At 39.0% G+C, this 16,711-nt stretch overlaps 1 protein-coding gene across 1 annotated transcript in view; it reads left to right on the forward strand.

Annotated features, from left to right (window-relative positions):
• AIG1 (androgen induced 1) overlaps positions 1-16,711 on the forward strand; it is a 131,016-nt gene that overhangs the window by 22,743 nt on the left and 91,562 nt on the right. Inside the window, exon 2 of the mRNA XM_031504347.2 lies at positions 14,513-14,668. Coding sequence (XP_031360207.1) covers positions 14,513-14,668 — 156 coding nt within the window. The remainder of the gene's footprint in view (positions 1-14,512; positions 14,669-16,711) is intronic.

Raw genomic sequence — 16,711 nt, forward strand, 5'->3', positions numbered from 1 at the left:
TTCATAGCTGGATAAACCCTGGTTCTTGAAAAGAAAACCCTTTGCAGGAAGGCACAATGTACTTTTACTTCACTGTATGCAAGTTGATGATTGAATGTCAAGCATTTTATAAGTCAAACCAGTATTTAAATTGTATTTTCCTCTGAAAGATAATACAATTTCATGTAAAGGCAAGCTGTGGTATTCTAACTTTGAGTCAATGTGCATTTCCTGGTTTATTGTTTTGTTTCAGTGTTTTCCACTCAAAAGAAGATGTTTGCCTACCTATATTCAATTTGCCGTACTTGTAGGTGTTATTACCTTTGTTTTTTAGTTATCTATTTTGGATATTTTGGAAGCAGATACAAGCAATGCCTGCAGTGAGTCAAACAAAATGTCATGGTTCTCATAACAATTATCACTGTATTGTAACTGCTACTATACTAAGGACTCAGTTCCTTGAGATGTAATACTAATTTTGATCATACTGTGGCTGCAGATGTGCTCCCTAAACACATAGGAAAACAATTTATCAGAGCACTAATTCCAGCAGAGTAAGTTAACCCACATCTGTGTGGATACTGTGGGAGATTACTGCTGAGTGGTATCTCATACTGAAGGTCATCAGTTAGATTTTCTAGTAAAGTATTACTCTTCCTGAGTTGGTATCAGAACTAGTAACCATTAATTGCAGGTAACCAGCAGAAGGAGTAAAAAAAATATAATTTGTATGATCCATACAGTTATTTCACAGTTGTTTTCTTTTAAAAACCTTTTTGAAGTAGATAGAAGACATTGCCAGAGCTGTAATGCAGTGGACTTTTGCAGTCAATAGGCTAGGCACCCATCCAGTTTGTAATTCAGTGAGACACAATACATTATCTGTTTTGACAGTCTTCATGGATAAATAGTCTGGCTCTTGTAATACCTAAATGTGTGTATAAATAGAAATGAAGAAGTAAAATGGCTGATCTTGACAGCAAACTTTGGATATGGCCAGAGTTCACACATGCTTCTTTCCTTCAGTGGAGTGGGAAGAACAAAGTAAACTGATTGAGTTAACTGGAACTTGAAAAACATCTCCAGCATGTGTTTTCCTTGAGGTATCAATAATGCGTGAAGAAATGTGATATTTATGAGCTCTGCAGTGAGACTTATAAAATATATTGGTTTTTGCACCAAGAAAACAATTACTTTAGTGGCAAGATGGTAGACAACATTCACAAAGAGCTGTACTTAAAATAGTGGTTGTCCAGTTTGCATGTTGTGTGGAGAAGGATGGGACAGGAGGAGATAGTCCTTGTTTCTGATTCCTATTTCCTGCTCCAGATAAAATATTATAGCAGATAGTTTTTATAGTGAAATACAGGCACAGGGCTGGAAACTGTGTAAGCTCCTAAGACATCTGTGGGCTCTCTCTTACACTAGCACAACATACCAGGAAATGTGGGCATAATACTCTTTGACATATATCTTCTTGAAGACAGGAATTATTCTTTAAGCTCAGTTTGTGTTGAAATGGGTGTAAAAGGTGCATCTGTTAGCAAGTAATATACTCTGATACTGAATAAAAGTTGATACCAAGAATTTTTCTCTTCCTTACACCATATGTTACAGTAAGCAGTCCCAAAAGTTAAATGCTGAACTCTTAAAGCTGAACTCTTTCTTCTTGGGCTTCAAGCTGTGAGTGCTCATCTCACATAAGAAATTGACTGAGGTCACTTAAATTCTGCATGTATGTGCCTTGCAGGAGAGCTTGGAATTCCAGACATACTTTACTTGACTATATCCAGTTCATTTTTGCTTTAATTTCATTTCACTTTATGGTCTGCTCCTTGGAAATTAGTTTTGTCTGAGAGCTGTGGTTTCCACTTTAGCCAGGTCTCTTAAAAACCCTGTGCAGTGCTGCACCTGAACCCCCTGGTGGGTTCTGGCATAATCCAAACCCAGTTTTCCTGAGTGTAAACATAACAACCCCTTGTGGTGGTGCTCAAAGTCCCGGTGGACTCAGCTCAGCTCTGCGTTTAGTAGTTGGCCTTGATTTCATGACATGGGGGTGGAAGGGTCCCATGCCCCAGTCAGGCTTTATATAAAATTTGTAACATGCCTCTGAGCCAGGATTCTTGGCTGATTCAAAGCTAGAGGTTGAACGTGACCCAGTCTCGCTGTTAGTCAGAAGTGAATGTCTCAAGCTGGGCATGCTGGTGGGGGCTGCTCAGCAGCTCTGCTCTGGGACTCTGGTGGGAAGTTTCTTCTTGAGTGGTTTCAGGTGTCCTGGACTGGAGAGGTTTTTGTTCTGTTGCAGGGGTGTCTGGGCCTGGTACTGCAATGGGCTACTGCTGGATTATAAAAAAATGGGCATGGCCTAAAAGTCTCCAATGTTTTTAAACGTTATCTGGGTAACCAGCTTTTTTTTTTGTATTGTGAAGAACAGGACAGAATACCATAAAGTATTTGTTTACCAAGTATTTTGGGAAAAGAGTATGTATTCTGCAAGTTGGAATTAGAGGTACCTTACATAAAATCAGAAATTGCATCAGATACATTTACTTGGACCAATGTTCTCATACTCTAGGATAATGTTTTAAATCTGTGTGGCATTTAATTGTGGCCAGTATATGTGGTGGTAGACTCATTTTCTTAAGAGACTGTTCTGGTTTGTGTTACGCACACATTGGTTTACCTGTTAGCTAACAATCTTGTCTTCCTCTTGTGACAGTAAGGCCAGTTTCTGACCAGGTTCAGGGATTATAGGAGTCTCCATCACAAGTATCCTTGTAGCAACATTTTCAGCTCATTTGGATGAGAGCCCCCCCAAACTCTGGTTTGCCCCATCTGGCCTGAGGCCTCTTGTCAACACTCCAGTGTATGCTTGATGAGTTTCTAGTTAAAATCATCTCATCTGTGTGCAAAAAGTTGTCCAGTTTAATGAAATGATAAATAGCGTCCATTAGTTCACCATTTACTTCATATGAGCAAAGCAGGACCCGCCTGGCTTGTTCCCAAGGCTGCTGGGAAGTCCCTGCCTCGCCAGTCCCTGACATGCAGTTGATTATCTTGTTACCATGTCCTGGGACTGCCTGTGGAGTTCTTCTATGGATGCCTCAGACCTCTGGTGGAGCTGGGACTGCCCGGGGCGGGTTCCAGTAGCCATCAATCAGTTATCTCATCTGTACAGAAACTGGCTGGGGAGTTCCCGGGTCTGCCCAGGGAGTTCCTGGGGGTGACTCAGCAGGCCCAGCATGTGCAAGGGCACAGCCCTTGTCCCTGGCTGCTTTACAATTACAGCTGCTGGGGAATTCGGAGTACCCACCTGGTGCATGCAGGCAGGAGTGTTGGGAGGACCAAGAGGTTTTGCAGAGGCCAGTTGATACTTGGGCATTTCCTAGTGTGTCCTGCTCGTCTGACTAGTAGGCTGTGTTCTTTGGTAGGCACAGATGCTTTTTGTTTTTTCCATGCCAGGCTGCCATGTTTATAAGCTACTACAAGGTGCTTTTCCTGCTGTGGAAAATCAAAAACACCATGCTCATTGTCACCAGAACTGCACTTCAGCAAAGGTCTCTTAACTAGGGCGATCTGCTGTGGGATTCCTTAAAATCAGAGGGTTTGGGGCACATTGCAAAAGGCAGGCCTCAGAGACAGCAGGATGGTGATTAGAGCTAAGCAGTAGCTATTAGATTTGTCAGCAGAAAAAGTATACAAGATGTAGAAAGAAAGGACAAATAGAACAATAGTCTGTGTATTAACGCTTGGGTAGAATAAATTCCTAAGTTGCAGAAAAGTATATCTGATGAGATATTAGGAAGGTCTAAGCTTAATAATGGAGCTCTGTGCATTGTATCTTGAGGCTTACAAGCAAGTATTGTATTTGAAATAAGCAAGCATTGTTTTAACCAAAGGTACGTGTGCTTATAGTGATTGGATAGAACTACTGTCAATATGCTTTTGCTTTGTGTGACTGGTCAAAAAGTTTATAAAGTAAGTTGTAACATTAAGTTCTTGGTCTGTTGCCTGGATGTGAGCTGCTGGCATCTTCCCATTGTCATAGCCCTGTAATGAGCCTGATGCTAAAAAATAAACAGCTCGAGACACATGCCACAGCAGTCCCGTCCCGTTCGTGACTTGTATATAGCCCCAGGCTGACAATAATCTGCTATTTTCTTACCTGCTGCAACAGATGTTGTTTGAGCCTTCTGTTTCTTCAAGAAGAAAGGGCTGCCTGTCATTGAGCTTGTAGTGCTTACAGACTGAAAAGCATGTTCATTGCTGATGGAGAATATCTACATCTCATGGGTTTGGAACCTGGTTTGATATCAGGTAGTTGTCATGAATTGGCTTCCCATCGTATGTAAGGGATGTAAATTTAAACTTACATATAGTTAATATCTTTTTTCTTTTGCAAATGAAATGAAAAGTAGTGAGTAAACCAGAAGTACAGTAAACAGATATGTCTAGAAGCTTAGTTTAGAAACTCAAGAAACAGTTAAAGTTGATTACTGTAAGAAAGAGTGGAACAGGTTTGAGCTGTGTCTATGTTTATGAGCATGTAAGGCAAGATATGGTTCCATGCTGTTTTCTTTTTCAGACCACTCTCTCCAAAGACAGTCTCCAGGTAGCAGATGAGGTGGTTGTGCTTCTTCTACTCTGTGACCTGTCCTACAGGGATGCTGAGAAGCCAAGTGTACACCACATTAAAGTTGCAGCACATCAAACTTACTCATACAGAGCAAAACAAGGGGAAAATTAAATATATATATTTACCACTGGTGTTGTTCAAAATCAATATTTTCTGTATGAAATATGATGTAAGAGCAGTGAAGATGGGAGTGGTATAATGGAGAAGAAGATCTCCAAAGGTATTAGAGACCTTGATAACTCTAGTTTATTGGCAGAAATGCATCAGCTGGTCAGAATTATAGTATTTTAACTATTAAAGACACAGTACTAAAGAAGGTCTTTGAAAACTCTGATCACTGTTGAGCTGCATTAGAGGAGAAATATTTGTATTTACACTATTAGTACATACATACAGTAGTATGACTGCATTTGGAGGGAATGAAATGTGTGTGCATTGGAAATGGCTATTTCTACAGGAGTGAGTGTAGGTGTGTGGAAAATAACCTTGATACAATGCCTGGAGAGCTGCCTAGGGGTCAGGACACCTGAGTTTACCCCTGGGGTGCCTTGCTGCCTAGGCCAGCTCATTTCCCCCTGCCTTACTTTCACCAACAACAATCAGGAAACAAATCCTTCATTTCCTCTGAGATTGATTCATGAGAAAGACAATGAAAGAGGAGAAGTGTTATCATCTGTGGTTGGAATGCCACACACCTAGTGAACGCTTAACCCCTACTTGTATTTTTAATTTGAATGCAGTTAGTTTATATCAGGGGGTTTCCCATGGTTTCTTTAGAGATATGAGATAATGAGATTTTTTTTGTTCTCCCAAAATGCAACTCTTTAGAACAGTGTCTTGCTTGAAGTGCTGTGTAAAGAATAGTCTTGTTTATGAGGACGGTGTTAAATCACCTTTCATTGAACCACGTGCTTTATAATTAATGTACAAAATAATGTCCTGTCTTTTTTTTCAAGTGGAGCTTGAATAGCAGCATCCTTTGCTGTGGTCTAAATTGCAGAAAATCCTTATCTTAGTAATAACTTCATTTATGAATGTACTTTACCTATCATAAATTATACTTCAGCTGCTGCAGCAGTGGACAAAGGAAGAAGAGTTTAAGCAGAAGCTGAAGATGAGCCTGATCAGAGATTTGAGCTGTTTTTCACAATATGGGTTTGCAGCTGATTTATTTGTGTATTGTTGGATGAATGACAAAGTAGGATAAAGCCCTCAGTGTCTCCTTCCCATACCTTCCCTGGAGAGAAGGAGAATTGCCCAACTTAGATGCATATCATGTGAAAGCCTGTCTTTCAAGACTGGTGTGTGGAGTCATTCATTACTATTTTCACAGTGCTCAAGAAAAAGGAAAAAGACCTTCAACATCTTTTATTTCCTAAGCCATGCTAGGACAGCACTGAGGTTGCTGTGTCTCAGAAGATTGTAGTGACTTTTTCATTTGCATTTCTAGCTCTGTCCCTATGTTGCTGAGGTACATTTGTAATGGCCTTGTCTGAATTCAGCAATTTAGAAGGCAGCTCTTACCTTATTAGTTAAGAAGCGAAGAAATTAAAAGCAAAATCACTTACTCTTTGATCAGTCAAAATTGCTTCCCTGTAGTGGTATTCAAACTGTATTTCTAAACATAAAAAAGTTAGTGCAATGCAGAAGTTTCTGGGGTTTTAAGCAAACAATTTTTTAAATAAAGTTTTGCACTTAATAAAATGTAGTTTCTTTTTTGGGTAATTAACTTACAAACTGCTAGGGGCTTTCCAGCCATGGGAAACCCTATCCTAAAGCTCATTTTAGCATAGACAGCTGTAGAACAGGTCTTACCTTCTTATCTAGCTATCCCAAACATTGTCTAGGGGGCTGCTTTTCCTGCCTTGACTGCAAGAGCATTGCTGCAGAGAGTGTACCAATCATGCTAAAATGTGTAAATGATCATTTAAGCCAAAATAATGACATAACCTTCTGAGCAGTGTATAATCGTAATAAGATTAAGCTTTACCAAAGAAAAACATAAAATATATAATTTAATAAAATCATAATCTATTCTGAATAAACTGTATTATACATGTTTGCTGAATGGGTTATATAAATTTAATGCAATTACACTGTCTTATAAGCAGGAGACAATAAGTAGTAATGGCAGCTTTTCTATACACAATATAAGAGAGCAAGGAAGAAGCTGGGGATTATTAAAAATTAGTTTAGTAAAAACAATTAAAAAGATAAAGATAAAAATAGAATAATAATTTCTTAAGTACTGCAACAATAAGCTTCATGCTTCTTTGTGTGTATTAACCAAGATCAAAGTAAGATATATGAACATATAAGAAGTAAAATACATGAACATCTAAGAAGAAGACTGACATGGTGTTGGAGAGAAATGACACAGCTGATATAATTGCAAAATTTTTTTAGTACATTATACATTTGTCCATTCCATCTCTTCATTTAATATGTGGCAGTGGATTCCAGGCTGTTAGCACTTCTGAGCCAGATGGCATACACTCTGTCATGCTGAGATCATGTTAGAAATGTCATCGATGCAACTCAGCTGAGGTAGAGTAGCACTTTAAAATGAATTCCTCAGTTGTCCACTATGGATTTTTTTTTTTTTTTTTTTTGCTGGGGACATTGCACCCATGTAAAAAGAATAACAATTTAACATCAACAATTTCTGTTGATGTTAAAGAATATAAGCATTTCCAAATATTTTTGCTAGTGTACCAAATTTCAGTTTAGCTTACTGTAGTAAGGAATATTGTCCTTACAGAAGTACTTAAATTATTGTAAAAACTGCTTTAAAAACTATGTGCACAAATACATTATCTCTCCAAGAACTGTTCTGCATATTTTTGGAAATCATTACAAGACAGTCAAGAATCATGCTAAAACAGAATGGTCTGAAAGTTAACCTTTCCAGTAAGAGTAACAGAGTAAGGGATTTTCCTGGGTGAAGTGAAGGGAAGATGAAAAAATAAAGGAAGAGCCTGTTGAGTTGTTTTTTTGTCTGTCCAGATTAAAACACATCTTTTATTCCAACAGGCATAATTTTAAAAGGCATCTCTTGTCATGGAAACACAAGATTGTATTATCTTACACAGCTTGGTCCCCATTCCACACCTTCATAATAAGTCCTTAAGCACTAGGAATTGAACAGTGTAGTACCTGTAAAAGCTAGACCCAAGAGTGTCGCTGTAGGACACGTGAAAGCACGACGCGAGCCACTTGCTGCTTGCAAGGTAAAAAAGGAATGTTTATTATCTGTCTTTTATACCTTCCCAAGGGTGACATTGGATTGGAGAGTGAATGGGCCACCTCTCCAAAGACATTGGACAAACCACTAGTACATCAAGTGTTCTCCACCCTCATAAAAGAATGTAAACAATATGTTGTTTACAGAAATTGTATGGGAAAGTTCTCCAAAGGAATGTAAACTCAGAAGGCTTTAGGAAGTCTTAAGAATCAGGGTGACACAAGAGTCAAACAATTTTTTCTTTCATGCATATTAATTTCCTACTAGATTATATTATTTCATATATCTATATAATCTCAGTGGTTTAAAACCCCATCCTTGGTTATATTTGGACAATGCTGGTGGGCTTCAAAGAAAGAGATCACAGGGGGTTATGTAGAATGTAAAGAATTATATTTAAAGGAGTCCCTGGACTTACATCATGTGATAAGGGATTAGGCATGTTTTATAAGCTGATTCATATCATATGACTAAACCATGAAAATGAAGTTAAATTTCCTACTAAGGACTAGTCTTCATGTGCAACATGCTGTGTAGAAGGGCTGTCCCCCCACTGAAGGCTGCAAAGGGAGACATGAGTCATTAGCTTGGATAAGGACAGCTGGACATTTAAAAGGTTGTTGCTTTATCCAGTTACTGAGATTCTAATGTCTCTTCTGATAGAAGTGTCCTGTTTTACTAGTGTTGTTTTTAATTCTAATTTGTGTAAGTAAAAGAGAAAGGAGGGATAGGAGAAATGCTTATTTCAAGGTTCCTAACCAGTAAACAACTCAAAGTAAAATAGATGGCATTTGCATTAACTGTTCCTTTGGCTTACTCTGTTTTCATTGCCTTTTCTGATACTTTTTTTCTCTATATGATGTATTTGTGTTCTGAGACTACTGACTTTTGATGGGCCAGGGGCTCAAGCTTTTCTGTGTTGAAGTGACCTATGACGTTGAAACTTGCTTAAGAAACAAAGCAACCTAAAACAACCATGGCAGTTGCAGCTGGTGTGGAAAAAGATGCAGTATGAGCTTTGCCTTTTTGCCTCAGCTTACTGTCAATGGGGCGATGCTTCTTTTTTACTTCTGACGTTTGAAATACAAGTATTATTCCCTACTCCATGCACAGAAATAATGATTCTGAGTAGCACACAGTGATTTCTCATGGTTCTTGCACCCTAATTAATTGTAGGTTTAGTGGTTAGATGTATTATGCTGTGTTTTAGTATTTAAAAGGCTCTTGGTTCTTGCACTTTTTTCTTTATGCCTCTCTTTCATTTGTCTGTAAACACAAAGATCTACCTTTTTCTTATCTGAAGTCTGTCGCTTCTCTGATACAAAGATTATATGCTGTAATGTTGTCCAGCTTCTGCTTGCTATCATAAGTAATAAAGATCAAGGAGAGGAGAAGCGAGAAGAAAAAGCAGTGTGCCTGAGTAGTGGTGGAATGGCAATGGGAAAGAACAATCAGTAGTTCCATGCAATCAAGAACAGTAACATATTTATTAAGCAGCTACAACCCATGACTTAATTAGAAGCATTTTCTATTAAAAAAACCTTGTTACTCTCCATTTCTCATCCCAGACTTCCTCGGTATGTTGCTACTACAGATAACTGAGCTGTTGTTACAGGATGCAGGCTGTCCACAGGTGCCTGCAAACAGACCAATACACAGCACCACTTGAAACAGTCATCTTAACTGCTGAAGTATAGTACATTTATTTGTTACAGCAAGTAATGATGTCGAGAGGCTGGAGAAATTAAAGCTAAGGTAACAATGAGCAGTAGTAGGTATTCCAAGGTTATAAATAATTTTCTATTGTTTGAAGAGGAAAATCAGACTGTGATCTTTATATGACAGATTGTAAAATCTGAAATACAAGAGAAATTACAACTTTCAGCAATTTGATTTTGCATGTTGGTAGAGCTTCCATCTTCTTGGGGAAAACGTGTCTTAAGCCTAAGTGGTTTGATGGGTCAGGTTATGTCTGTCCCCCCCCACCTTCGAGCTGGTGGCCTGTCCCCAGGGTGTACCAGATGCCCTGAGACTGGGACTGGCCCCTTGCCACACTGACTGCCCTGCTCCTGGCTGGGGATGGGCCCTGACTACCCCTCTGTCACTCCCTGCCCCCATGGATCAGTGAGGCTTCCCTGACACCCTTCTGTAAATTAGTCACCCTATCATGTGGGTTATGTGTGGTTACTTAGTGCTTTTTTGTTATTTCTTGTGGATTTTGTGCATATTACTCCCATATTTTATTTTGGCAGTGCTGTCTATTTGCCAGACTAGACTGAAGCCTTATTTGATAGAGGGCCACGTGAAGTAAGTGGTGTTAATCTTGAAAATGATAACTTGAGGACAATTTTTCATAACATTGATAACAGGATATTTTTCATACCCTCAGGTAGGTAGAGGAAAAATTACCTTTGAATAGTATTAACGCTTGCAAAGGCTTTTCCAGTTCTGCCTGTCCTGAGTTCTAAGGAATGCTTGTGATTATGAGAGTGAATTTGAAAGAAAATGAAATTCCAGATTCAGTGAATTTAATGGTGGATTTTCTGCCTTGGTAAGACTAGTAACAGAATTTTCATAATCTCAAGAGATCTTGTCCACACCATGGAACTTCATGGCATGGTTGAGAAGGCAATTTCCATGCCCTGGCAATAGATTTATGAGGAAATAGGTTTTCTGTTTGACTCTTAAGAAGTCAAGTTAGGAGTAGTACGAGGAGGTCCTTAGCTGCAGTCCTTGTGAAAAAACTGTCCTACTGAAGCAAGGTTTTATTTTCTTGTGGTGGACAGACACATCCAATTAGATTATTCTATGTAATTCAACAAATCTCTGTGAGAAGATTTCTGTGCTGCTTGGTTTCATCTTAAGTTTATAGCTGTTTTTCTCCTGCAGCAACTTAACAAGTGTTTGCTCTGCTCTGACTTTTGTTTGATGACATCCTTTAGATGGCCATTGTTATTACTTGTCATTACATAATCATAATTTAAAGGTACTGTAGGATCAACTCTAGTGGCAGTGGCCCCTTTAGACTTCTAGGAGAAAAAGGATCAACAGTAAGTATTTTATACCTGTTCAGTTATTTTCTTGGGATTGCATTCTCAGCTTATAAGTTTCTGATTATATCTGTACTATCTATCTATACTGTTACATAGTATAGGGAAGCTCTGTCTATTTTCTGTCAAATTTGTTGTTTTCTAAATCACTCTTTTCCTTCAAGCTCTAGTTAGAAGCAAAACTGCAAAGTATTTCCTCTGAAATACTGAATTCCTCTAAATTGCTTACATTTCCCAGGGAAAATAAAAGTCAGCTGTTTAACAGCTTAAGGATGTTTCATGTATAGGTTTACCACCTGCAAATTTTCAAAATAAGGTCTCTCTTGAAAATGCGATCCTAAATCTGAGGTAGCACCAGTGCACCTTGGAGAACATTGTTTAGAAGGAGTTTCTATTTCCTTGCTGTGAATTTTTCACATCTGTTAAACAGCGTTCACACCGAGGAGGACGGACTTAAAAACTTTGTTTCATACAAAAAACCACCAGTAGCTGCATGCTGTGCTTTTCCTATGGCAGACCTACAAAGGATGTAAATCATTACTGATTCTGTTTAATTAATGTTGCTGAGACTCATGCAGATCTGGAGGTCCGAATTCTAACCCCAAGTGTTGATAGGTGTCAGAAGAGTTTTCTTGTGCATTCTAGAAGGGAAAGGAAGTAGAATGAATGGATTGAATGTATGTACATTATTTGTATGACTAAGCTGTAACTGTTCCTCTTTGAATGCTGTACAGTTTTTTCATTGGCTCTGAATGTTCTCAATAAAGATGTAATTTTCTCTTTCCTATATGAATTTTTATTTGTTAATGTTTTTGTAGAGTAGCCTGCTTCATACCTACCCTCTGAAATATTTGGATATTTCCCTTCAGGAATTGTCACTCCTTACTGGGATTTCATTCCCAATGGTATCATTAAAATTTCTCTTGAAGTTCTGTGTTCATAACAGGATAATAGGGAGAGAAGTTGCTCAGTTTGTGATTGATTAGTGGATGTACAATCTCAATTCCCTTGGAAAGTGGGCGTGTGATTGTTTGAGTCTGTGTTTCTTTGGAGAGGGACCATTTCAGGGAATTGTAGTTAGAGCTGCAAACAATTCATTAGTCACTCTTCCAAGCCCTGCCAGCATAATACTGTTCCCTGCAGTACATTATTGAGTGTTTTGTCCAATATCGGTTTGAGTGACTCAAGCCATGAGGCTTCCACCACTTCCTCTGAGAAACTATTTCATGGTCTGATGGAGCTAACTGTTAGGAAATATTTCCTGGTACTCAGCCTAAACTTTTTAACACTCAGATTGATCTCATTACCGTTAGGTATACTTTTTTTCCCATCCCTGTCTTGTTTGGCATTCACACTCTTGAGTGAATAGTAGATGGTATCATAACTCCTCAAAAGTCAAGCAAATGCATAATTAGTTCTTCTGTTTCAGCTCTCCAAAGAGGCCATCTGTTTGGTGGAAAACAGGGCTGAGTATGGGAAGATTTTTTTCCTACTAAGTGCTTGTTTCAAACAAATAATATAAAACAGTGCATTAGGAGTTCTTAGTAGCTCCAAGAAACCCCAACTTACATTTAAAAGGCTTTTCAAAAGTTATGTAGAAAATTGTAACTTTTCCAAGCAGTCATTTAAAATAGTAATACCTTTTTCTAGCGCAATATACAGCTCTAGCACTAGTAGTCTGTCACATATCATGGCTTCAGGGAATGTTTTGTAATGTTGCTTCATCTATTTATCAAGCAAATTCTATGTAGCTACAGCCTGGAGAGGAGAAAGCAATGGCAACAGAATTGCAAGCAGATCCAGGGGGGCTATTTAAGAATGTTTGTCATTCGCAGTTTTACAGACAGAATTTACAAGTGTTTGGGTCATATAAAGATGGCTGAGGAAGGAAGTGTACTTTAATCTATCCAATATTGGATGTATCCATAATATCTGGATTTCTTCCTGGTGGCCAACATATGTTTGGTATTTCTCTCTGTCCATCCTTCCTTCCTGCCTGCCTGTCTTGCCTTATTATTGTGTAAATTCTGCAAAGATGTATGCAGATAATAAAATGTATTTTGCAGCATCTGGGTGTATTCTTATTTCTTATGGGTAGTCTTCTGCTTGGTCAGAGACTCCTAGTCAGTGGAACACTTAGGTTTACAGTAAGACTTCTAAACTCGGACTCCATGTTTGCTTTGAAATACATCAAGTATGAATTCTAAGCATATATGTGTTTATGTTTTTTGACTAATCACTGTGTAATCTGGGAACCAAGCCCATGTTTTGTTAATTTTTTACTTCAGATTACCTGATGTGTGTGGGTTTGTAACCTGGGCTTCCAGTTTGTGGAGTAAATAAGCTGTGTGCACTTCCTCTGAACTGTACTGGAAAGGATGTGCAAGTCCTCAGGCAAGAGCATTCCTGGGCTAACTTATTACAGTTTTACTAAGCTAATTAAGGGAGAAAAACTCAGTGGGTACATTAAGATCGAGTCAAGTTTGAACCTAATCAGTGTATTCAGGTGATTAAACTAATGATTTAATATAACAGATAATCTTATATTGCACACAAATACGTAAATGCAAAAAAGGAAAAGTTAAGTAAATTACAGTCTGCCACCAGGAGAAGAAAGTGATTAATTCCTGCAGCTTTCTCGTTCTATCATTCACTACCTAGGATGAAGTAGAGATAGATTTGCTGGTGCCTGGGCCATGTGATGTGTCTGTCAGGGAGTCTCAGGCACTTCCTTTACCTTTAGGTGGAGGGTCTGGGACAGACAGAATCTCCAAGAGAGACCTCCTGTAACAAGGGAAGGAAACATTTATGTTTCTTTCCTGTTGTATTGCTCTGGGGAATGGTTTTTCCCTCCCCAGAGACCCCTGTAGATGTGACCTGTTAGTTTAACCCTTCCTTCCTTTCCTGACTCAGTTGGCTGGGAGCCAAGTAGTCCCTCCTGTGCTGAGCCTAGATAAGGCTCTGTCCCTTCCTTGTTCTCTCTTTTCCCCTCTTCCTCCTATGAGATAAACATCTTGGACCACATCGGGGGTTGGAGCCTGTTTTGGAATTTTTGCCCAGCTCCTGATACACTTCCCCCCAAGGCCTTGCAGATCTGGGCTAGCCTGGTGACCTCAGGGGGTTGCGGGGGTTAGGTGTTTCACTTTCCCTCCTTCTCACAGGGAGCATTCCTCACTTTTCTGCCTCAGAGGCAATTGCTTTGGTGATGAGCTGTATGGAGTGACACAGGAAGGGGTGGCTGCAGTTCAGTCCTCAGCAGGTAGCACATATCTGAGGTGAGGGTGGAAAGCCACCTCTGGAATGGTCCTTACACTCACATGGATTTCCTCTATAGATTAGGAGCAAGGTGCATGCAGGACTTTGAAGCACACGTGGCTTTTATGTGAATAAACTCAACCCATATTTAAGGGGCTGATGTATTCCCACTCCCCAGGTAAATTCTGTGGCAGTATTCCCCATGCATTCTGTGGCAATATTCCTCACCCTGTGTCTGACCTGTTCTCTGCCAAAGGGCTAGTCTTCTCTGTTCAAGAGAAGAAGAAATGGGAGAATGAATACAGAAAGATTAAGATGCATTCAAGAGTGTATTTCCCGTCCGTGCAGGTTATCCAGGCTGTCTTCTTTGGGATCTGCGTCTTGACTGACCTGTCCAGTCTTCTCACTAGAGGGAATGACAGTCAAGAGCAAGAGAGGCAGCTGAGAAAACTCATTTCCCTCCGTGACTGGATGATGGCTGTTCTAGCTTTCCCTGTGGGAGTGGTAAGTACAGTGTTAATCTGCACATGTCTTTGCAAACTGGGTGAACAGTGTTACTTACTGAATGTTTTTTTCCTGAAAGATTTTTCCATCACTATACAAAATACTACACAGAAAGGGAAAAATGGGAGAGATGATTTTACTACTCTTTTGTTTTTCACAGGTGTAAGGGAGCTGAATATACAATGGGTTGCTGAAATAATTTTTGGTTCATTATAAAAAAATCATGTTACAATAAGAATTTGATTGTACAAGTAATTTTATATGTATATTGTACAAGCAGCATCTTGAGATTCAATTTAGAATTTTTCTGCTCCACATGGCATCATCAGGAGTAGTGAAGGTGCTGACTGTGGCATGTTTTACACCATAATGACCTGAGGAAATCTGGGCTGTAAGACATTTTGGCATGGGCAAGAAGAGTAGCAAAAGTCCAGGTTGCTCCTTGTTAATGCCACAGGAGATCAGAGCTGGCAGAATAATTGAGGTAGAAAAAAAGGGTTTTTGTTAGTAATGTTAAAAAGGACACGGAAGGTATGTGAAAATGTGGGGTTGACATGTCTTTTTTCAAAAGAAGAATATTCTTTGGATCAGGTCTTGCTCCACTGGGACATTGCACACCACTTTCAATGGCAAGAGGTGGTCAATATCTTTACATAGCTAATAAAGCTGCTAAAAATCCAAAATTTTATGAGATTTTCATGGAAGTGTCATCTGTGTCAGTCTAGTTCCAAGCTTAGGTTGAAATGCAAAAATGTGTGAACATTTTGTTACAGTTACTGCTTTTTTTGGAATTCAGGATCAAACATTAATTCTCGTTTTCTTATTTCATTGCACAGTAGTTCAAAATAAATTCACTGGAAGCAGATATTTTTCATGGACTATTAGAAAGCTGTATAAGGTCTTTAAAGCTGTACTTTCACAACAGCTGATCACTTTCTGTCAGTTAACAGCAGCTAACATATCAATCTATCACTTATAATTTCATATATTCAGTGATGCTTCATTAGAATTTCATTTCACCATTTATGTGGAATTTCACAATACATGAAGAAATACAGAATGCTTTTGCAAAGTTACAAAAGGCAAAGCATATGTGAAACACTGCAGGTACTTCTTTAATAAAAACCAAGCTGGTAGACTCCCTTATTATACTTGCTGGGCTGCCTTTTGGGAGCTGCCACAATTCATGTTGGGATAGCAGACTGCAGTTTTCCAGCAATGGTAGAGGAAACTGCATCAGGTAATACAGGTCTTACCTGTGCATGGACAAGTTTGCAAATAAGCATTTTATGGGTGCAGAGATTTATGTTGCATTTGTGTTTTTAAGGGGATAGGGAGTTAGAGGTAGTTGTGATACAGATTAATAACAGATGCTTTTTCTACTGTGTTGATAATAGAAGTAGAAGAAAAAGGAGAACAACTTCACACTATTTGTCTTTAAATATTTTAAGTGCCTTTTTCACTCTAGAAGTGTACTTCATGTGCATCAAAGCATACCCTCCCTGGGTCTCTCACACCTTTCAGGATTCAGGGATTCTTTCCTGCCATTGTTTTAGCTCATACTGTTGTCAGTGTGCTCCTCCACTCCTGCAATGCTCCTGACCTTGACATTTCTCAAGATCTGGGAGAATTTCAGCTTCTCTTTGTCTTGGCAGTTCTTAGGATTTCTTTTCAGGCGATGTTTCTCAGTACACAAAGACTCCTAGTTAGCCACTGCCTGCACTACAGGTGTTGTGGCAACATTGACAAATTAGCAGTTCCCAAGAGATCTGTCACATACCTGGAGATAGCTGCTTTCCCAAGGGTTTCATACAAGAGCAACTTATGTCTTAAACAAACATAGTAAGGAATGGCTGTGCTTATTGTACAGATATGCTCCATTTCCAAGGGTGACCTTTGTGTGACAAGGGGGAACAATTGTTTAAAACTTTACCTCTTACTAAGAAATCCTAAAAAGGTTGTTTTTGTTGTCATTTCTTCTCCTGGCTACTGAGAGACAAACAGCAGCAGCTCATAACTTTACACTGGTCTCATCTCCTTCCT

Source organism: Lonchura striata, chromosome 3, assembly GCF_046129695.1.
Source record: "Lonchura striata isolate bLonStr1 chromosome 3, bLonStr1.mat, whole genome shotgun sequence".
Taxonomy (NCBI): Eukaryota; Metazoa; Chordata; class Aves; order Passeriformes; family Estrildidae; genus Lonchura; species Lonchura striata.